This window comes from Desmodus rotundus, chromosome 11 (assembly GCF_022682495.2).
Source record: "Desmodus rotundus isolate HL8 chromosome 11, HLdesRot8A.1, whole genome shotgun sequence".
Lineage (NCBI taxonomy): Eukaryota > Metazoa > Chordata > Mammalia > Chiroptera > Phyllostomidae > Desmodus > Desmodus rotundus.
Window position 1 is genome coordinate 37,311,321 of NC_071397.1, and position 24,147 is coordinate 37,335,467.

At 38.6% G+C, this 24,147-nt stretch overlaps 1 protein-coding gene across 1 annotated transcript in view; it reads left to right on the plus strand.

The window, feature by feature from the left end:
* BCKDHB (branched chain keto acid dehydrogenase E1 subunit beta) overlaps window positions 1–24,147 on the plus strand; it is a 209,187-nt gene that overhangs the window by 42,781 nt on the left and 142,259 nt on the right. Inside the window, exons 4-6 of the mRNA XM_024576580.3 lie at window positions 540–673; window positions 912–1,067; window positions 3,154–3,262. Coding sequence (XP_024432348.2) covers window positions 540–673; window positions 912–1,067; window positions 3,154–3,262 — 399 coding nt within the window. The remainder of the gene's footprint in view (window positions 1–539; window positions 674–911; window positions 1,068–3,153; window positions 3,263–24,147) is intronic.

Genomic DNA, 24,147 nt, shown 5'->3' on the forward strand with positions numbered 1-24,147 from the left:
CCATTTCTTCTTTTAATTCTGATATTTCTTTCTATTTATTTGGAGCCCATGTTGTTACGTGAGTTTAAATTTAGAATTTTGTCTTCCTTGTCAATTGAACCCTTTAAACAATGAATTTTCCCTTTTTATCTCTGGTAATGCCTTTTCCTTTAAAGTCTTTGTCTGCCATTAATTTAGTAACAGCTTTCTTTGGATTGATTTTTCATTGTATTTTTCCCTTCTTTTTACTTACAACTTTCTGATTTCTTTATTGTTTATTTTCTTTAGAGTAGTTGGGTTTTGCTGGTTTTTTTAATCCCACTGTGACAATCTGTCTTCTAATTATAACATTTAGATTACTTACAGTTAATATAGTTACTGTTTGCATTTAAACCAGCCACCATGGTAGTTATTTTCTATCTCCTTCACCTGTTTCATGCTTTCCCCCCTCCATCTCACCATTACTAACTCATTGACTTTTCAGGGGTATTGTGCATTACATTATTCTGATTTGTCATTGTAAGATGACTTTCTTTTCTTTTCTTTTCCTTTTTTTTTAGGAAAAGATAGAGTTTTTAATACCCCATTGTGTGAACAAGGAATTGTTGGATTTGGGATTGGACTTGCAGTCTCTGGTGCTACTGCCATTGCAGAAATTCAGTTTGCAGATTATATTTTCCCTGCTTTTGATCAGGTAGGAAGATTGCATTTTACTATAATTGATAATTTCTGAGGTTAAGTCTATGTAGTACTGAAGTTTTGCCTCTAGTCTTCTACCCCACTACCTTACCAACTTTTTGTTATCTTTCAGCAAGCACATTACAAGTTACGTTGTTATAGGCATGTATTTAAAGATCTAATGACATGTTTCAAGAAAATGGATGAGAATAAAGTTCTTGTTGTGATATGTCCCTTCTCTTTTCCCTCCTGAGATTGTTAATGAAGCCGCCAAGTATCGATACCGCTCTGGGGATCTTTTTAATTGTGGAAGCCTCACCATCCGTGCCCCCTGGGGCTGTGTCGGCCATGGGGCTCTCTATCATTCTCAGAGTCCTGAAGCTTTTTTCGCCCACTGTCCAGGAATCAAGGTATCCTCACTTGTGTACTTTATTTGATCTCCATTTGTTGTTTCCATTTTGGTTCATTCTACAGTATTAATATTAACTAATAAGCTCCTCTAGAGGAAAACAAACAAGATTTTTGGAATTTATGTAAACAATTCTTTTTAAAAGAGAGCTTAGTAATTCTTTAGATCCACTTATCCATTGCTCAGGTTTATAGAATATTGATTTTGAAGTAGCACCTGGCTTGACCCTGATACTAATTTCAGGCTTCAAAGAATAATACTGAGAACATAGTTGGTTTGTCTTTCCCCTCTTTCAAATCTATAGGTTCACTTAATGGATTCTGGGGTAAATTAATAAATCTACTGGTTAATTCATAGTCAGAGGAATAAGACTTTTGCAGAAGCCTTTGTTAACTAGGAGTGCTTTTCAATCCAGGTAAGGTAATATGTGCTCAAACCATTAATTTTGAAGTATCTTTCTTTTATAGCCTTGCGCAACAGTCTTAGGTTTCTACAACAGTTTAAATCTCTTAATAAAAAACATTTTGCATATTTTAAGTCTTAATTTTTTACATTATCTCCTTTTTTAGTTCTATTTACTGAAGAGCTTTCCAGGGAATCATTATAAAAACACATAAACATGTCCACCCAGGGCTGTGTGTCTGTTTTTTTGATAACATAAACTGGTTGTAGATGTGTTTATGTTTATTTTTGTGTTTTTTTTCCCTACTAATGCAAAGTCATAAAATTTTCTCAGTTGAATACAAATTGCATAATTTTTCAATGTAAGCTGGGAATGGTAAGTTGGGACAGAAGCCACATTTGAGGCGACAGTTTTATTTGTGCTTGAGCTGAACATTGATTCACATTTACTGTTTATGATGTTGCCCAGTATTTTTAAGAACAGATCTTTTCTCTCAATATCCTACCTTCTCTACTCCTCCCCCTTTTTCTTTTTTTTAATCCCAAATGAAAATAATACATGTAGTACAAAATGCTAAATACATGATGGAAGCAGATGAAGAAAAGTAAGCAGTGTGTTCAACAATCTATTTACAGAAAATGAAATAGTGAGATTTGAGCTGCTGTTTTATTTTTTTAATAAAAATCCTTTAATGAATGGTTTGAAAACGATTTTGAAAGCCAAATATAGCTTGATTCAAGGAACCTAATTTGAGCCTTTGTGATAAATTCAGGTTTATTTTTATGGTAACTCTTCCTGTGTAATTCTTGTCTTTATGCAGTTATTTAACAATAATTAAAACTTAGACACAAGTTTGTATAATAATTCGGGGCAAAATGGTGTAGAGGTTAAGAGCTTGAGCTGTGGTGTCAGTCAGAGCTGGGTGACAATCCCTGGTCTAGCAAGTGATATAACCTTGGGTGAGTAATTTGATCTCTCTTTAAGCTTTAGCCTGCAGTTCTAAATTGGGGAAAATAATAATAGCTACCTTGTGGGGTTGCTATAAACAGTAGAGGAGTTACACGTACTATCTGCTGTCATTGTCCTCTTCCTCATTATCAACCTCATTCTCAAGAAGGTCCTGGAGCCCTTTCCTGTCAACAGGAGTGTGCAGTACCCACACTTTCTTTTAGCTTTGTAATAACTAGACATTACAGTACCCAGCTGATAAAGTTCAGTGGATTACTTCTTTAAATAGGAAATCATGTTGTTCATGGAAAGGAGATTTTGATATTTGAAATTGGAGAAGAGAGTTTCATGCCCTTTGAAATTAGTAGTAGAGTATTAGTAGAAAATATTTCTTTATAGATAAATACAGAAAGATATTGACAACTTTACTTGTTTTGATGAATGCTCTTTTCAGAATCCTATATTTTACACACATACACACAGGCAAGTTTAGCTCCTTAAGAGAATAGCAGTTTTAGTCATTACAGCATGATAGGCATCTCATAAATGTTGAACAAGTTGAATTTTTGGGGACAGAATGTAAATTTTTATAAAAAATGGTTAATTAGGCTAAAAATGCCAGAGTTCTATTTTTAATTAGTAATAATTGGTTATTTAAATATCAGTCCTTCTTATAAGTGAGTTTACTGGGATACAGTTTTACTAAAATTGTCTTTAAAAAAATCTGTTTTTGCAGGTGGTTGTACCCAGAAGCCCTTTCCAGGCCAAGGGACTTCTTTTGTCATGCATAGAGGATAAAAATCCTTGTATATTTTTTGAACCTAAAATACTTTACAGGGCAGCAGGTAAAGGTTTTCTTTATTTTATATTTGTGAATATCTTTATATTTTTGTTTTTTACAGTTCAAAAATTTATTTTTTTTCTGTAAGTTTGGTTTATATTCACCTTGTAGAAAATATTCTGACTTTTTTCCATATTTAGTTTATTCTCAGGTGTATACTTTATGTGTAGGGAAAATCCACCTGCTCATTTATGTGACTTGATTGTGGAAAAAAAACATGCATTTTTTGAGAACATGGGGACTATGGTAATCTACATAGTAGAGCTTAGTAAAAGTGGGTTGAATGAAAAAGTGAATGAGCTCTTTGTGCTAAATAGCATTAAATGCCCTTATAGCTAATGTTTAGGTCTGTTTAGGTCTTAATTAAAATTAGCACACTTATGACAGTGAAGGAGGGACTATTAATGCTGAGACATCAGGTCTACACTGGGATGACTGCGTAAGGAACCTGGCATTCAGTCATGCTCCTTTTAGCTTAAAAATCATGATTCTATAAACACTCATCTGTGACTGCTTATTTATCAGCTGTTATCACAATTTTAAGATCAAATGATTTGGTCTGTTGCAAGTATATTTTGAATTCAGGAAACATTGCTTTGGCAAATAATTCTTTGAATAGATAAGCTTAAAAACATTTAAAAAAATATTCTTGTTTATTGTATTATAGTTGTCCCAGTTTTTTCCCCTTTTCCCTCCTCTGCCCAGCCCCCCATTATCTTCAACCCCTACTCCACAGTCCGTCCCACACCATTGTCTATGTGCATGGGTCATTCATACATGGTCTTTGACTAGTCCCTATCCCTTCTTTCTACTGTTCCTCCCCTGTCCCCTTTCCTCTGGCACTGTCAGTCTGGTCTCTGTTTCCACGTCTCTGGTTCTGTTTTGCTTGTTTGTTTATTTTGTATTAGATTCTTCTTATAGGTGAGATCATATGGTGTTTGTCTTTCACCACCTGGCTTATTTCACTCAGCATAATACTCTCCAGTTCCATCCGTGATGTCACAGAAGATAGGAGTTCCTTCTTTCTTTCCTTCTGTTGTATAGTATTCCATTGTGTAAATGTACCACAGTTTTTTAATCCACTCATCTACTGATGGGTACTTAGGCTGTTTCCAGCACTTGGCTGTTGTAAATAACGCTGCTATGAACATAGAGGTACATAAATGCATTTGAATTGGTGATTTGGGATTCTTAGGGTATATTCCCAGCCAGAATTGCTGGGTCAAAAGGCAGTCCCATTTTTAGTTTTTTGAGGAAATTCCATATTATTTTCCACAGTGGCTGCACTAGTCTTCATTCCCACCAATAGCACTTGTTTATTGATTGATTAATCAATCTGACTAATCTGACCCATGTGGGGTGATATCTCATTGTGGTATTAATTTGCATCTCTGATGGCTAGTGATGTTGAGCATCATTTCATATGTCTATGAGCCATCTGTATGTCCTCCTTGTATATTCAGGTCCTTTGCCCATTTTTTAATTAGATTGTTTGTTCTCCTGGTGTTGAGTCGGATGAGTTCTTTATATGTCTTGCAGATCAAATCCTTGTCTGAGGTATCACTGGCAAATATGTTCTCCCATACAGTCAGTTCCCTTTTCACTTTAATGATGGTTCTTTAGCCATGCAGAAGCTTTTTAGTTTGATGTAGTTGCATTTGTTTAATTTTCCCTTTATTTCCCTTGTCCTAGAACATATATCATAAAAAATATTGCAGTGTGGGATATCTGAAATTTTACTGCCTAGGTTTCCCTCTAGGACTTTAATGATGTTACAATTTATATATGACTTTTATCCATTTTGAGTTTATTCTGGTATATGGTGTTAGTTGGTGGTCTAGCTTTGTTTTTTTTTGCATGTGCCAGTCCAGTTCTCCCAACACCATTTGTTAAAGAGGCTATTTTTACTCCAGTGTATGCTCATGACTCCTTCATCAAATATTAATTAACCATGTGTTTATTTCTGGGTTCTCTATTCTGTTCCATTGATCTATGCTTCTGTTCTTTTGCCAATACCAGACTGCTTTGATTACAGTGGCCTTGTAGTATAGTTTGATATGATTTATTGTGATCCCTCTAACTTTGTTCTTCCTTCTCAAGATTGCTGATGCTTATTGTGGTCTTTTTTGGTTCCATATAAATTTTTGAAATATTTGTTCTAGATCTGTGAAATATGCCATTGGTCTTTTAATAGGAATTGTGTTGAATCTATAGATTGCTTTGGGTAGTATGGATATTTTAATGATGTTAATTCTTCCAATCCATGAACATCGTATATTCTTCCATTTATTTGTGTCTTCCTTGATTTCTTTCTTCAGTCTTCTATAGTTCTCCGAGTACAGGTCTTTAACTTCCTTGGTTAAGTTTATTTCTTAGGTACTTTATTTTTCTTGCTATTACAGTAAGTAACTGGGATTTTTTTCCCCAGTTTCTCTTTCTGATATTTCACTGTTGGTGTACAAAAATGCCCTCGATTTCTGAGTATTGACTTTGTATCCTGCTACTTTGGCAAATTCACTTATTAGGTCAAGTAGTGTTTGGTGGAGACTATAGGGTTTTCTATGTACAGTATCATGTCATGTGCAAATAATGACTGTTTACTTCCTCCTTTCCAATTTGGATGTCTTTTATTTCTTTTTATTGTCTGACCACTGTAGCTAGTACTTCCAGCACTATGTTGAGTAAGAGTGGTGAAAGCAGACACCCTCGTCTTGTCCCTAATCTTAAGGAGAAAGCGTTTAGTTTTTACCTATTGAGTATGATGTTGGCATTTGTTTCTCACATATGGTCTTTATTATGTTGAGGTATGCTCACTCTGTTCCTACCTTGCTGAGTGTTTTCATCATATATGGGTGCTGGATTTTATCAGATGTTTTCTCAGCATCTATTGATGTGATTATGTGATATTTTTGTCCTTCATTTTGTTTATGTGGTATATTAGATTTATTGATTTGTGAATATTGTACCATCCTTGCATCCCTGGGATGGATCCCACTTGGTCATGGTGTATGATCTTTTTAATGTATTGCTGAATCTGAATTGCCATTATTTTGTTGTGGATTTTAGCATCTATGTTCTTTAGAGATATTGGCCTGTAGTTTTCTTTCTTTGTTGTGTCTTTACGTGGTTTTCAAATTAGGATAATATTGGCCTCATAAAAAGAGTGTGTGAGTCGTCCCTCTTCTTGAATTCTTTTGGAATAGTTCGGGAAGGATAGGAGTTAGTTCTTTAAATGTTTGGTAAAATTCACCTGGGAAGCCATTGGTCCAGGGCTTTTGTGTGATGGAGTTTTGTGATTACTGCTTCAGTTTCACAAGTTGTTATTGGTCTATTCAGGCTTTCTGCTTCGTCCTGACTCAGTTTTGGAAGATTGTATGTTTCTACAAATTTGTCCATTTTGTCCAGGTTGTCCAATTTCTTGGCATATAGTTGTTAGTAATTTCTTACAATCCTTTATATTTCTGTGGTATTGGTTGTAACTTCTCCTCGTTCATTTCCGATTTTATTTATTTGAATCCCCTCTATTTATTTCTTGATGAGTCTGGTAAAAGGTTTGTGAATTTTGTTTATCTTTCCAAGAACCAACTCCTAGATTCATTGATCCTTTGAATTGTTTTTTAGTTTCTATGTATTTATACTGCTCTGATCTTGATTATTTCCTTCCTTCTACTTGTTCTGGGCTTTGTTTGTTGTTGTTCCTGTAGTTCTTGTAGATATAGGGTTAGGTCGTGTATTTGAGGTTTTTCTGTCTTCTTGAGGTAGGCCTGTATTGCTGTGAATTCCCTTCTCAGGACTGCCTTCGCTGTGTGCCAAGGGTTTTGGGTTGATGTCTGTTCATTTTTTTGTTTGTTTGCTTCCAGATACTTTTTGATTTCTTCCTTGATCTCATTGTTTCCCTGTTCATTATTTAATAGCCTGTTATTCAATCTCCATGTATTTGAAGGTTTTTGAGTTTTCTTCTTGAGATTGGTTTCTAGTTTCAAGCCTTTGTGATCAGAGAAGATGCTTGATATGAGTTGAATTTTCTTGAATTTGTGAGGCTTGTTTTGTGTCCTACTATGTGGTCTATCTTTGAAAATGATCCATGTGTGTTTGAGAAAAATGTATCTTTTGCTTTTGTGGGTTGAAATGTTCTGCAAATGTAAAATAAGTCCATTTGACATACAGTGTCATTCAGTGCCTTAGTATTCTTGTTGATTCTTTGTTTGGAAGATCTATCCATTGTTGACAGTGGGGTGTTAAAAATCCCCTACAATGACTATATTGTTGTCAATCTCATTTTTAAAGTCCTCCAATGTTTTCTTTATATATTTAGGTGCACATATATTGTTGGGTGCATATGTGTTTACAAGAGTTATATTCTCTTATTGGAATACTCCCTTAAGTATTATCTAGTGACTTTCTTTGTCTCTTCTTATGGCCTTTCTTTTGAAGTCTATTTTGTCTGATGTTAGATTGCTCCCCCAGCTTTTTTTCGATGGCCATTTGCATGGAATATTATTTTCCATCCCTTCACTTTCAGCCTGTGTGAATCTTTTGTTCTGCAGTGGGTCTCTTTTAGACAGCATATATGAGGGTCATGTTTTCTTATCTATTCAGCTACCCTATGTGTTTTGATTGGAGCACTGAATCCATTTACATTAAGGTAATTATTGATAGGTACTTATCATTGCCATTTTTTCCCTTTGTACCAGTGTTCTCTCTCTCTCTCTCTTTCTTCTCCTCCTCCTCCTCCTCCCTCCTCCCTCCTCCCTCCTTCCTTCTTCTTCCTTCTTCTTCCTTTTTCATCCTTCTTCTTGCAGGCCCTTTACCATCTCTTGCATTGCTGGCTTGGTGGAGATGTATTCTTTTAGCTTCTTTTGTCTGGGAAGCTCTTTATTTCCCCTTCCATTTTACATGAGAGCCATGCTGGAGAAAGTAGTCTTGGTTGCAGGTCCTTGCATTTCATTACTTTGGATATTTTGTGCCTTTTTGGCTTGTCTTGTTTCTGTTGAGAAATCAACTGATAGTCTTATGGGAGCTCTCTTGTATGTTACTAGCTGTTTCTTCCTTGTTGCCTTTAAGATTCTCTCTTTGTCTTTAAATTTTGCCATTTTGATTGTAATGTGTCTTGGAGTGGGCTTCTTTGGGTTCATCTTGATTGGGACCCTGTGTGCTTCCTGAACTTGTGAGACATTTTCCCTCACCAAGTCAGGGAAGTTTTCTGTCATTATGTTTGCAAACAGGTATTCTAGCCCTTGCTCCTCCTCTCCTCCTTCTGGTATTTCTGTGATACTAATATTGTTACGTTTCATGTTGTCCCCAAGCTCCCTTAAACTATCCTCATTCTTTTTGAGTCTTTTCTCATTTTGTTGCTCTGTGTGTTTTTTTCTACCATGTCTTCCAACTTGCTGCTTTGATCCTTTGCTTTGTCTAGCCTACTTTTAATTCTTTCTTGTGTGCTTTTCACTTCAGATAGTGCATCCTTCATTTCCAGCTGGCTCTTACTCAAGTTTTCTGTGTCCTTTTTCATTCTGATACAGGTCCCACTAGGTTCCTTACAGTTCGAAGTTCCTCGAGCATTGTTATAACCATTTGTTTGAATTCTGTGTCTGATAAATTGCTTGCCTTGATTTTACTTAGCTCTTTTTCTGGAGATTCCTACTTTTCTTTCATTTGGGGCTTGTTTCTTTGTCTCCCCATTTTAGTTGTCACTTTGTGTTTGTTTCTGTGTATTAGATTGATTTGCTTTGACACTCTGTCTGTGGAGTGGCCTTGCATATTAGGAATCCTGTGGGACCCCGTGGTGCAGACTCCTTTATCTCCTGATCTGGATGCTCTAGGAATGTCCTCTGTGTGGGTTATGTGGACTCTTCTGTTGTGTTTCAGTCCTGATTATTATTGTCCTGTTCATTGGTGGGAACTCTCCTCCTTCTGATTGGCTAAGAAGCTCAACCCCCACAATATACTACATGTTGTATGCTGTTGTATAGGTGTTCACAGAACAAAGCAAAACAATACACAGTATCAAAACAAACAAACCCATCTGACCACCACAGCAATATGAATCACAAAAAAGCAAAGAACAATAACAGTGGTAAGTGCAATGTAATAGTAGAGAAAGGGAAAAAGGAAAAAGAATAGGAGACAACCAAAGGAAGGAAATGTGATTATGCCAGGAGAAAGGGGAAGAGAGCTAATACTTGTAATGAATTGAAAGAGGGAAACAAGGAAAAGGAACACAGAGAAGATAACAAAAATAATAAATGGAGAGAAGAAAGGGAAAGTGGAGTATCAAATATAAAAGTAGAATAAGAGATATGAAAGAAAAATTAGAGCACCAACAATAAAAGAAAAAAGTAGATAAAAAGGTAAATAAAAAAGGCCATGAGAAAGAAAAAATAGCTAAGATAATGAAAGAAGAACCAAGTGGATTTGTGTCAGCTCAGTTTAGATCTTGTTCTCTGGTTTCTCCCTTTGGGTACTACTTGATGTCTGAGTCTGGTGAAAACCAGTGTCAGGTGCTGTCCACGTCTGGCCCTTGGCTGACTTTTCAAAGCCAGAGGTGATCCCCAGTTTGTGGCTGATTCCTCCAGGCTTGGCTGCTCCCAGAGTGGGCCAAGCTGCTCTGCACAGCTGGCTTTTTCAGCACTAGGTCCAGAGGTATGGCAGCAAATGTCCCAAGTTACCACAGGATCTGCCTCTGCCTGTCTCTGCTGCCTGCCTGCTGTCAGTCTTAGATTAGTCTCAGACCCAACTATTTCTGGAAGGGCTTCTGGCAGAAACAGGGGGCTGTGATTCCTGGATCTCCTGTGGCAGGTGCCTTTCAGACTTCATGGAAGATGGTGGGTGTGTTCCCCCTCTTCCAAGCCACTAGTCTGAGTCTGTTTGGGATTACTTCCCTATACTCAGCAGGGCAGAGCTCCTATTTAGGTTTCAGAGCCCAGATTTTGAGTTTGCTGGACACTAGGAGGGTATTTCTGTGGCTCTCATGTGAGTGGGATATACCAGTCTGTTTCCCAGGATAGTGTGTGGACTGGCTGTGCCCCACCTAGGCTCTGACAACCCCTGAGTCTGTTTATGTTGCTGTCTCCTCAGCAAGGGTAAAGATGTAGGATGGGATAAAAGAAAGAAAAAAAAAAAGCCCAACAAAATGAACATGAAGGCAGAGCAAAACTGAAGAAAGAAAAAAAAAGTTGCTGAGTGGAGGAAATGGGGTTTCAATGTTTGTGGCAAAGACATTTCCAGAGGGTGAGGAGAGTGGTATCCCACAGGGTAAGGTGATTCATTTTCCCCTGGGAGGGGCTAGCTCTTCTCAAGAAAGGTGGCTGCTGTGGAGTCCAGGTATATTCAGGCCCTGAAAATCCCACAGCTGCTCCTGCAAAACTCTCCCCAGTGCCTCCCATTAGAGAGACTCCTTGTGCAACCCTATTGGTGCCACCCTCCCCTAGCTGGGGCCCAAGGTGGGTAGCTGCAAACACAAAGCCTGTGCTTTGCTCCTTTCAGGGAAAATAAAAAGAGATGGTGGGTTTATCTCTAGCGGTTATTGTCTCCCCACAGAGCAGAGAGCCCCCACAGTGCAGACTCCTTGATCTCCATCTGGATGCTCTAGGACTGTCCCTTATGTGGGTTTGTGGATTTTCGTGTTGTATTTGAGTCTGGATTTTTATTGGTCCATTCATTGGTGGGAGCTTTTCCCTGTCTTGCTAAGGGGCTCAACCTGTACCATGGCTGCCTCTGCCTTGAGAGGGCTTCTACATGTGGGTTGGATCCCCAGTTGGGGCACATGCAAGAGGTCATCTATCCACACTTCTCTCTCATATCGCCTCTCCCATATCAATAGATTATATCCTGTATGCATCATCTTCTTTCAAGTCTCATGTCATCCTGATTCGGTGAGAGAGTGAAGTGAAGAGTCCAGCATCAAAACTATAACACAGGACAGTGTTGAGGCCTTCCTGCCACTCCCTCCAGTGAGTCTCAGCCTCGACCTTCTGGCCCTGTGCTCCCTCTGTGGTATCTGTAGCCAGTGCCACCCTGGACACATCTCCACCCCCAGCGTTCCTGGCTCCTCTGCCAAAGCACATCCTTCTCAGTCAGACTCTGTCCCATTCGTGGTTGCAGAGGTGCCAGGGGCCATGGAGGTGACAGTTACCTCCCTGGCAAGTACCACAGCCCCTCGACCCTGGCTCCTGGCAGTAGTGTGGTATGCAGCCCTGCCCAGGGTAGAGGGCACAGAGACAAGTCCAGGCACTGAGGCGCAGCCACTCTGGTGGCTTCTTTCCAGGGAGGATATTATAATTTTCTCAAATGGAATCCTGTTCCAAATCCGCACAGCCAGATACTCTGGGCTCTGCCAGGAGCACCTGGGCCACCCGCCCCAGTGTGCCTCCCAGGTCGGCAGGCACTTGTATACTTGCACACACATCCACACACTCATCTGTGAACACACTCACACCCTCTCTCACACTCAGCTGAATTTTCAAGTTGATTGCTCTGTGGTTTAGTTGCAAGGCTGGTCAGCGGCTTGGAGCAAGTGAATGGAGCTTCCAGCTACTCTGCATCCATCTTGGAAGCCCAGTAAGTAAAATCTGACTCTGCAAGGCTTTACACTGGGCCAAGTGGTGATCCAGCTCTAAAACACAATTCACAGTCACGCGTTAGGCCTGCAGCAGCCTCCCTCCTGCCTGCGCCTGCATGTGTCAAAACATTGTTTTATTGCAATGTTATGTACATACAATAAAGTGCATAGATATTAAGTATTCAATTTGGTAGGTTTTTACAGTTCTATATATCCATGTAAACGCTGTGCAAAACAAGACAGGGAACATTTTCATCACTCCAGGAATGATGAATCTATTCACCTTCTCTGCCAATTCATTCTCCCTATCCTTAACTTACCTACTTTCTGATGCTATTACTATAGATTAGTTGCACATTTGGGGGCTTCATGTAAATGGAATCACACAGTACTGTACGAAGGTGGACCCCCCAAAACTGGAATTATCCTCTGGAGGGTGGGCTCCTTGTAGTACGGGCTTCCCTGCTAGGTGAGTGGTGGGGGGCTTCCACCCGCAGAGCCCCTCCAGCCGCCACAGATGACAATAAGTCTACCAAGACATGATCTGCTTGAGGAGGAAAGGTGGCCAATCTCTCAAAGGAGAAGGACCAGGAGCCCGTTCCTCAATGTACTTTTATTGGGTTTAATTTGCAGAGGAATACAGGCCATATACATTAAGCTCATCAATCACTGTCAGGCTGTAATGATCAAACAATAGGTAACATTCAAAGAACTATGAGGGCGTATTCTGAGTAGGGTCAGATAGCTAAAGGGCCATAAAACTTTGGGGAAACAAACTCATTTTATGCTTGGACCCTTATCATTTAAATTGAGGGTATTCTTTAGCAAAGCATGTTTCACAGGGTCTTATGCATTCTTTCTTAGGCCCAATTGCCCCTGGGGAATCTGCCTTTTCCAGCACAGGGCCATACCCACCTCCAGCATTGTTTCAGGCTCAAGTCAGTCAGGGGAAGTAAAGCAGCCAATAGGTTAGATTAGGGGACTTTTTGCAGACAGGAAGAGGACTCAGGCTATGTCAAAGCCGAGGGGCGAGGGTCCATCACCCCCTTTTTCTGTAGCCCCCTAAGTCCTTCCCTGAGGGCCCTTTAGCAACCGTGCCTTTCTTAGGTCGTTCTTCCGCTGAGGAATCTTACCCATCATTGGCTAATTAGTCATCCACCTGGGGCCAAGCAGGGTGAAGTAAAAGGGGGCAGAGGTGGCACCCCTACAAGGAAGATAAGCTTTGTCTCCTTAATGGCTCATGGTCCCAAGGTCTTTTTACTCAGCCTTAGCCACAGACGGGGGATTACAGCTTCTGAAACCAGGCAGGACAGTCCCAACTGGTGAGTGTTCTAGGAACCCATCTGTATCTGTAGCTAGTGTTGTTGTGAGAGGTTGCGTTCAGCTTCAGTGAAATTTTTTTTGAAGACTCAGTGCATTCGCCTATTTCATCATGGGTGATTTACAAGTGTACCTGCCCACAACATGCTAAGTATTCAGTTTTTTATCAAAATCGGCATTTCCCCTGTGCCCCACCCTCCCCATTCACCTGATCTTGCCCTGAGAAACTTTTTTTTCTTTCCTCGGATGAAAAAAGTCCTAAAATGGAAACATTTTGCTGATGTGGGAAAGGTGAAGTGAAAAACAGCAGAAGTACTAAAAGCCATCAAAATCAACAAGTTCAAAATTGATTTGAGCAGTGGAAAAAATGTCTCAGGTATATTGCATCAAATAGAGAGTATTTTGAAGGGTGAATGAAGTTTAAACATGTAAGAATAAACACACAATTTTTTATACATGAATTTCGGTTTTGTTTGGGTCCCTACTCACGTATGTTCTTTTGTGTTTGGCTTCTTTTACTCAACCTAATGTTTTTGAGACTCATTCATATTGGTGCTTATATCAGTAATTTCTTCCTTTTTCATTGCAGAGTAGCATTCCATTGTATGAATAGATCACAATTTATCAGTTTTTGCCTATTTTTGGAAGGTTGCTAGGGACATTCTTGTACATGTTTTTGTGAACATGTTTTTATTTATTTTGGGTAATAAGCATCCAGGAGTGTAATTGGTGTGTCACAAAGAGGTAGATTTAGCTTTAAAGAACTTGCTGAAGAGAGTTTTTCAAAATGATTGTGCCATTTTATACTTTCATTAGACACTTATCAGACTTGTAGTTGCTCTTAAGTTAAACATATTTTAAATTGAATCTCTATGTTTTTTAGGCACTCTTTTGTGACCTATGTCCTATTACAGGATAAATAATTAATGTAAGCATTTAAGATCTGGAGGTGAATAGGAAAGCACTGATGGCATACAAGGTCTGTCTGGAAAAAGTCTAACTGTTGTTAATATAACGAGAGCAGTTTGCACGACATTGATGTAACCTGGCAGCCAGGGAGAGTGGACTGGAATGCACATGCATGAACAATGATGACCTCACTGTACTAGTCAGTGGGGGCGGTAGAGGCTGCTGAGTGAGCATGAGTACTGTGTGGCCATCACATTCAAAATGACTGAGCGAGTATAGCAATGAATCTGCATCAGATTTTGTGTTCAGCTCGAACATTCCTCTGTGGAAACTATTCAGATATTACGAAGTCTGTAATTATGGGCAACTGGTGATTGGCAGCTTCATCATGACAACATGCCTGCTCCTGCATCATAGCTCATGCAGTTTTTTGGCAAAACATCAAATCATGCAGGTGACTCAGTTCCCCTACAGCCCTGATTTGACAACTTCTGGCTTTTCCCCAAACTAAAGTCACCTTTGAAAGGGAAGAGATTTCAGACTGTTGATGAAATTCAGGAAAATATGATGGAGCAGCTGATAGTGACTGGGAGAACTGTGTGAGGTCTCAAGGTGCCTACTTTGAAGGGGACTGAGGCATGATTGTCCTGTGTGCAATGTCTTTATTTTTCATATTACATGCCTGGATACTCTGGACAGACCTCATATCCTGAGTAGCTATTTAATTTCTAATACTTTGGATACCCTTATAGGTATTATATTTGTGAATTCGATCAGCTGTTATAGCTAATCAATAAATGCAGATTTTCCCCCCAGTATTTAATAAATGGAGACTGCCTAAGAAACATTTGGAAAAGTAATGTTCCCTATGCTGACATTTTGAAATCAGGATTGGTAAGGAAAAGGTTTAATGTTACAGGATTCTAGCTAAGCAAATGAGCTTGAGAAATTTATTGTAGGTTTGGACCTGCAGGAGGTTTTGAAAGTCTCTGATGAGAATCATGGTTCAGAAGTGTTTTAGAAGTTTCCTCATGATTGATTATATGCTATTTCAAGGACTCTAACGCTGAATGTTTTCTTGACCCCCAGTGGGTAAAAGACCATAAACACACTAGTTTTTTCACAGCTAGAGAGCTTCTCTGCAGAGGAAAGGGAAAAAAAGTAAGCCACCAAACTACTATCAAACTACTATCTAGTAGTTTTTTGATATGAATGTTCTCTAGGAGGTTATCAAAATTGATCCCAGGGCCAGGCCAGCAGTATAAGATTCCTGAGAGCTTCTTAGAAACGCAAATTGTCTGTGTCCTTCAAGACCTACTGAGTTAGAACCCCTGGGAGCAAGGCCCAGCTGCCTCTCTCAGTAGCCCTCCTGGTAATGCCGATTCATGCTAAAGGATGAGAACCACTGCTTAATAAGGTCAGTTCTGAAGCAATAACTGAAGTTGCTTGTCTCTATTTATTTTTATTGGCTTTGATATAGAATTCAGCATGCTTTTGCTTTCAAAGATTTTATTTATTTATTTTTAGAGAAGGGAAGGGAGGGAGAAATGGAGAGAAACATCAATGTGTGGTTACCTCTCACATGTCCCCTACTGGGGACCTGGCCTGCAACCCAGGCATGTGCACTGGGAATTGAACTGGTGACCCTTTGGTTTACAGGCTGGTTTTCAATACACTGAGCCACATCAGCCAGGGCGGAATTCAGCAAGCTTTTAATCCATGGTTTTGTTTGACTTGGCTTCCTGTTTGAATCAGTGTCTTACAGCTGACCATATTCTGTCTCCTGCTCTTTTTTTGAAGGTGGATGGAGGGGAGCTCTGAATGTTCTGACACTGATTCTTCAGTTGCTGTCTGCGTGCAGCTCACTCTTCTCTAGCTCTATCTGTTAATCTCCCAGATCTGCTTCACACTGGTGACATAAATGCCAAACTTCCACTTGTTTGGAATGATATATTGAATTTAAAAAATGGAGCATTTTGGTTCCGTTATCTGAAGTCCCTTGTAGACGACATGTCTGTGTTGAGGGTCAGTGGAACACTAAAAGACGGTGCTTTAATTTCAAAGATCAGAGTAGCCCGATGACTTCCAAGTTGTGGCAATAAAAAGACTTTTGGTGTCCATAAATAATTATTTAACTGGCTTTTTTTCTTACATTCTTTCTTCTTGAATTTCCAGTATACATCTGGGAATAGTTAAAACAGAGTGGACTAAAAATACAGACTCTTACATTTAGAGTTTTTAAAAAGAGTTCATATTGTGAAGGTTCATAGAGTAATACATATAGATGTATATTATACTATAAATACTAGGCTGACAATTCTTTGTAAAAATAATTGGAAGTTGTGTTCATTACATAGCTCACCAGTAATCTTAACTAAGTGGAAGATAGTCAAGTATAAGTAATGAAAACTTTTTAGTAGTCTAAGGCCATGTTTATAAAATATGTGCATTAAAGTTCTTATATTTTATTTATGGAGCAATATTGTAAATATACAGATATATTTATGAATTATATAATTATAAAACAGTTAGATATATTGTTTAGGCTTACCTCATAATAAGACTGTAAATAAGATGTCAATTTATTTCTCTCACATAAATATCCAGATTGTTAGTCCAGACCTGGTGTGGAAGCTCCTCAGTTGTCAGAGTGCCAGGGCTCTTCTGTCTGGTTTCTCTGTTTGTTTTAACATGTTTCAGACTGTGGTCCCAGATGGCCTCTCACTTTCCAACATCACATAAACATTTTGGCTACTAGGAACGGTGGAGGGGGAAAGGGGACAGGAACTCTTCTTCTCTGTAAAGAATTGCTTAGAAATTATTCCTGTTGAATCTACTCATATCCTATTGGTCAGAAATTAATCACAGGGCCACTGAGAAAAGTAGTTTTTAGCTTAGTGCCCAACTGAAAATTTTATTATTACACAATCATGTATAAATTTTATTATTACAGCTGCTTGCATGGTCTCCAAAAGTAATAAACTTTAAGAAGGGAATAGAATTGTTAGAAATATTATTTACTTTTGACCCATAGTCCATTTCTAAGAATCTGTTTCAGAGACATACTGAAAAAGGTCTTAAAAAAATGTTACTGTTCATTGCAGCACCATTTTGTCCATCTCTAGGGGATGTTGGTTGGTTGCATAAACTAAGCTATATCCCTTTTATGGATTCCCCTGCAGTTCTTTAAACACATGGGACAGATCCCTAGTTACTGCTTCATCATTCAGGGTCTGATCAGAGATGCAAACCAGAAAATGTAATAAAGAATATATTATAGGCATTGCACCTATAATGTATATATACAGTTAGAGAAGCTGAACAGTCTACAAAAAGTTTTTGGTTCTGTGCTTGGTGCTGCATCCTGAAGTCTGTGGAGCAAGCAGACTTCCAGGAAGAGAAGATGGACATGAAGTAGGAGAGACCAAGGGCAAATAGAATCTGCTAGGATGGATCTGAAAACAAAGGACAGTTTGGGATTTTTGTCTTTCTTCTCACTGCCTCCAAATTTTAGTATGATGAAAAGATAAGTCCCTGAGACTAGGCTAGGAGGCTCTAACAGCCTGTCCAAGAAATGGTGAAGGCCCAAATTAGCAGTGGATGAGTTAGAAACTTCTCATTATATGAAATATTATACATGCTGTCTAAATGAATTTAAAGTGGGGAAAGAAGAGGAAGGTGTCAAGACTAAGTATAGAATAAGATTTTGTTGTCGGGTAGTAATGGAAGAATGAGAGATGAGTACTCTGAAATAAATGGTGTGTGTGTGTGTATTTTATGTGTATAATGATCTGGCATGCAGGTTAGGGTCTGGAGTCCTGAAATGTGAAGCTCAGAACCCTGGAGGTATGTGAATGTCAAGGTCTCTCTGTAGGTATTTGCCAGATCCTGGGGACATTGAGATTCTGCTTTGATGACATCATGGGATACTGGGGACAGGGGATAAAGTCCAGGGCTCACTTTAGGTAGAGAATCTACTTACTTAAAGCTGGGACTCCATGAACCACATTCACAGTTTGAGATGTAGAGGTGGCAGGAAGGAGAATTTCCTGTCTTGACTCCATGCTGGTGGAGAGAAAGGAAAACTCTCCTCTGAGATTTTTATTACAGGATGACCCTTACACAGGATTATGATTTGAATTTGTACTAGTACTGTGGTCTGAACATTTTTAGGTAGATAATTTAATTTCAAATGCTTCTGGGTTGGTGGCATGCCTAGAGAACTGCCAGAAAGAAACAGATTCCCTCTGGAGTCACTTCTGCCCAGGTCTCAGAATAGTACCACAGATAGAAGTCCCCCCAAAAAGATAGTCTCTCTCCACACAAACAAGAAAAGGCAGATGCAGACCCATTAAGACCTCAGATTGTAGAACTATCACATAGAGAATGCAAAAAAGTAGGTTTATATTTTAAAAAAGAGAAATTGAGAATCCAAGCAGGAGAAAAGCAGAGTTGAAGAATAGAATGGAATGTCTGTAAAAGAAAAATATAGGTGAAAGGAAAAAAATCTGATTGTTAACCAGAAATTATAAACAGATAAAGGGAGAATTGATAAGCTGGAAGAGAAGGCCAAAGAAATTACAACTGTAGTCTAGAAAAATAAACAAGGAAAATATGAAAGAAATGCTGAGTATGGAGGGGGAATGAGTAAATATATTTAAGAAACAGAGATGAGTTCATTTTCTAATAATGTTCATTAATAGAATTTTACTGACAGAACAGTAATTTCCTGGCATATTTTTTTCTACTCTGCTCTATCAGAACTAATTTGATGCAGTAGGAAATATTTTAGGGAAGCATCATCTGTCACTCATTAACTATTATCTGATTTTCCCTCCTTCAGAATCATTAAGGTAAAATGTAATTTTTCCCAAATCTAGAGTAGATTCTATACATAATTCCTGAAACAAAGTGTTTAAAGGATTCTAGGTAAAGAGTTCTTTAGGAAGGTAAAGTATAAAGCATCTATAAAAGTTACCTTGCTAACTCAAAGAATTTCCCTTTAATGTATAATTTTTATCTATATAATTTATATCACTAAATCCTGTATAGTTGGTTAAGGCTTTAGCCTTGTAGTTGTAGTGCACATCTCTTTCTCTCTCGTTTGTTAATCTTTTAGCATCTATTGGTCTATTATTTTCCTTGTAGAACTTTTTCTTCCCTTGGCCAGTATTCTCCCTGACTCCATGTGATTTTTAAGGGGCTGCCAGTCACCCTATCTGAACTCTGTGATCTCAGGTGAGGGACATGTGACTTGAGCCGAGCTGTGTCACTTATTTTCTGGGATTTTCTATGTAGACATACTGCTATACTTTCTGTGTGTGGCTTGCCTGGGACCAAGTTCCCTGTTACTTAGTGAATGAGAGTTCCTAGTAGAAGATTGTGAGGCTAAGGAGATATGTTCGCTGGAGGTGGGAGGTGGAGAGAGAAATAGAAGTCAAAAGTGAAAATCCTCACCATTTTTGCCCTGACCAGTGTGGCTCAGTTGGGCGATGTCTTGCAGGGCAAAGACTCTTGGGTTGGATTCCCAGTGAGAGTGTATGCTGGGTTGCGGGTTTGGTCAGGGTGCTTAGGAGAGCCAACCAATCGCTCTTTCTCACATCGATGTTTCTCTCTGTCTCTTTCTCTCTCCCTTCCTCTCTCTCTAAAAATACATACATTTTAAAAATCTTTAAAAAAATTCTCACCATTTCATTAAGTTAGTTCTTAAAGTTCCTTGAGCTACTCATTCCTTTAATCTTCCTTTGATTAAAGGAATCTGGGGGAAAGAAACTTAATCACATTTTAGGTTCAACTCTCTGAGTTCCATTCCCCTGTGGACTTTACTAATATAATAGATAATCTTCACTGATATAATACATCGTTTTGGGTAGAGAAAAGAAGCTTCTCTTTCAAGATGAAAATGTCATCAGCTTGATTAGCACAATAAACTGCAGCTTTTCATGAACATACTATAAATGCCCTCATGGCTGCAGTAGGAACCCCCTCTGTGTGTCCGTGATTTTACTTACAATAGTACTCATATAGTTGTGGAGGGGTTGAGATAATCCATGTGAGTACCTGCCTCATCTTTAAGCACTTTTTGAACACTTAGGTGATAGACACAGTGATATGTTGTGTGGACATACGGATTCTTTCATTTAGTCTTCATAACAACCTTATCAGAAAAATTCCGTCACCGTCGTCATAGGAACTTAAGCATTAGGGAAGTTAAGCAACTTGCTTTAAAGCCAGTTTTCAAACAGGTATTGGGCATTTATGGTACAGATGGTTCATTTTATCTTCACAAAACCCTATGAACTGGCGGTATCCTGAAACTGAAGTTTAGAGAGTTTAAAAAACTTGCTTGCAGAGAAATAGGTGATAGAGTTAGGTTTAAAGGCTGCGCTCTCTCTAACATTACCTTAGTTTGCATCCCATTTAAACATTATGAAACAAATTTTTTCAGTGTTTTAGTTTCATGCCAAGACATATGCTGTCTATTTCATTCTCCCACAATTAAAATGATCTACTTTTTAATTGAATGGAAATATATGACATTAATAGCTCTTCATTATGGCACGATGTCCCTTATATTATAGTGTATAGTCCAGAGTTTGAATATGTACTGCATTAATTTCTCCATTGGCATAGTGTCGGGGGGCTTTAATGCAGCCCCCCAGGTTCCGCCACGGCCGAAGAAAAAGACTACCAAGACATGATCTGCTTGGGGAGGAAAGGTGGCCGTTTCTCTCTGGGGGAGAAGGGCCCCGAGCCTCTCTCTCCAGGGGCTTTTATTAGGTTCATTCGCATAGGAATACGGATAAAGCTCATCAATCATTGTCAGTCAGTAAGGGTTAAACAATACATGATTTACAGAGAACTCTGAGGGCCTATTCTGAGTTACAGCCAATTAGTTAGAGGGCCATAAAACTTTAGGCGCCAGACTCATCTCAGGTCTGGACCCTTATCTCTTAAACTGACGGTACAAATTAAGTAGGTTTCACAGGAATGTATGTATTTTTGTTAGGCCTGATTCCCCAGGGAATCCGCCCCTCCCAGCACAGGACAGCACTGCCCTCTGTTATTGCTTCAGGCTTAAGTCAGGCAAGGGAAGTAAGGCAGCCAAGAGATTAGGAGACTTCTTGCAGACAGAATGAGGACTCAGGTTATTTCAAAGCCGAGGGGCGAGGGTCCATCACCCCCTTTTTCCACAGCCCCCCGAGTCCTTCCCTGCAGGCCTCTTTCGTGACCAGAACCTGTCTTAGGTTGATCCTCCCTTGAGGATTCTTACCCGTCATTGGCTAACTGGCCAAGCTCAGGGCCAAGCAGGGTGAAGTGGGCAGAAGTGGCACTTCTGCCAGGGAGACAAGCTTTGTCTCCGTAGTGGCTTATGGTCCCAACTCTGACTCAGCCTTAACCATGAGGGGTTACAGCCTCTGAAACCAGGCAGGGCGGTTCCCAACAGCATAGGATTAATTCACTTCTTTTTTTTTACTCTGAGTTTCCTTTATTGCTTTTAAATGTATTTTTATTGTATTTTTTTCCTTTATAATTTATCCCCCTTATACCCTTTTCCACTTCCACCCCCTACTTCTCACCCTCTCAGTCACCACACTGTTGTCCATGTCCATGAATCTTTTTTCTTTTTTGCTCGATCCCTCCATCCCTATACCTGTCACAAGTCCAGCGTGGCCACTGATGGCATTTGGGAATGTCTGCTCCATGATGCTGTAAGGGACCTACTCACCAGTCCCCAACTAGAGACAAAGGTAGCTGAGAAATGCAGTCTTCTACATTCTGGGGAGAGGGGATGAAACTCTTCAGCACATAATTGTCCCCATCACAGCTCTTCTTGATCTCTCTGATCCCCTCATTTTTTGGACATCTGTGCTGTGGTGGCTATCCACATGTCTGGCCTACAACACGCAGAAAAAACTTAACATATTTTTCAGACTATAAGACGTACCCCCCCCATTTGGGAGGAAAATGGGGTGTGTCTTATAGTTCAAATGTAGCTCACCTGGCTTGCTGAGGGGGAGGGAGGGTGGCGGCAGTAGAGCCAGAGTTTTTTTCCCTATTTTCCTCCTCTAAAACCTAGGTGAGTCTTATGGTCTGGTGTGTCTCATAGTCTGCAAATACGGCATTTTAGTTCAGCCATTAAGTTTATAAACTATAAAGATGAAAGTAAAAATAGGTAATATATTCTTTATGCAGCAGTTTTCTTGAATTTCCTTTCTACAAATAAGTAGAATATATTATATATATGAATATATAATAAATGTAAACTTTATCTTCTAAATTTAAAAGGAATGTAATATTTCTGGAATTTACAATTATGACATTTAAATACAAATAAACTTAAAAATGACAGAGGGCTATTTAGTAAAGGTGGATAAGGAAGAGAAACCTAGGCAGACTCAAAAATGTACAAAATAGTTATGATTTTAAAAAAGTTGAATCAGTCAGACATTATCAAATATAGGCATCTCATGGAGAAGCTGTTCTTACATGTCTTGAACTTTCCAATTTTATTTAATTGAATGATTGAGGAGATCAGTGATATTGGAGTAAATATGGTTTTCATCTGTGGTTACTGTAGTGAGAAGAAAGGTAAGACTGAAAGCCTTGTGCTGCTTATTTCCAGGATTCAAATGATCCTTTCGGGCAAAAATAGGTCATAATGATACTGAGGACATTTTTTAAAGCAAATACATTAGTGTTGTATAAATTCATACATTATGAAGAAAATTGTTTTAAGTAGGTTTTGAATGGTAGAAAACTTTTAAGATGTTTTCACAAATTCGTTACGTTGACTTCATGAAGCAGATTATTTTTATGCAGGCTAATAAATTTAATACAAGCTATACTCACTGACGGGAATTCTTTGATCCAGTAATGAGAGATAACTTAATTCATTTGTTAGATTTTTGAATTAGTTTTTAAATTGAAATAACATGTACAAGTTTTAAACAGACAAATAATACATCCTGTAACAAAAACAGCAGCTCTTTACCTCAACTTTCACCAAGCCTGTGCTTCTCTCCTCATAGGCAATCCTTTTCAACTCTTTTAGTAGTTTCTTCTGGTAACTTATTATCGTGTTTGTAGATGATATGCTTAAACTGCTTTTTAACAATTTTATCTTTCTAGAATTTAGTTATTTTATCCTCCCTTTTCCCCAGCAGCTGCCATTCCTTCCTCACCATATATAAACTTTCTCTAATATCTTTGTAGAGTTATAGTGTAATTTTTAGTCAAATCATTATTTGGCATTTATGTTGCTATTGCAATATCAGTATGATTAACAACTAAGCCAAAAATAAGTAAAAAATGAAGCATTCTTTCATTTCCTCTTTGATATGCAACTATTTTCTCTAAATACAATTTTTTGTTTTTATTTGCTTAATTTCTCATGTTTCTGTTACCAACATGGTTACTAACTTCCTTAATATTATCTATTTTCATTATGTTTGGACACAGTAGGTGGACAATCAGCGCTTTTACCTGTAGGCATCCCTTCTGCCCTTAGTCTAATGAAGTGGTTGAGTATGGATTCTGGAACCTGACTGCCCGAGCTTGAAGTACTGCTCTACTAGTTACTAGCTGGGTGACTTTGGCAAACAACTTAACCTTTCTGTGTTTCCGTTTTCTAACCTATACAAAGAGGCCAATGAGAATACCCAGCCCATCAAGTTGATTTAAAGATGAAGTGGATGAGTGAATAGATTTAAAGGGACTGAGTCTACAACCTGGCACAGAGAAGGTTCTTAGTTCTGGTAGTTGATGTGATTGTTCTTTCCAGGGATAAGTTAGTTCTATCATTAGTGTTTGATATGTGATTAAAACAAATCTAGTCACACATCAGTTATTTTATCCACATATGTAAGGCAGTGACAAAGTTTCCTAAATATGAACTTGGATCCTTAACCAAAAAGTAGTTCCATTGTACTATCAAGCTAATTTAACTTTTTTCAATTAAAAAGATATATGCCTGATAATAAGGTATTTTAATATTTTGGGGTAAACATTGTTATAATTAGAAGTTAACAATGCCTTATGTTGTTTTCTTAAAAACGCTTATTTTTCTTATTACGAAAGTCATGTTCTATCAGCAAGCT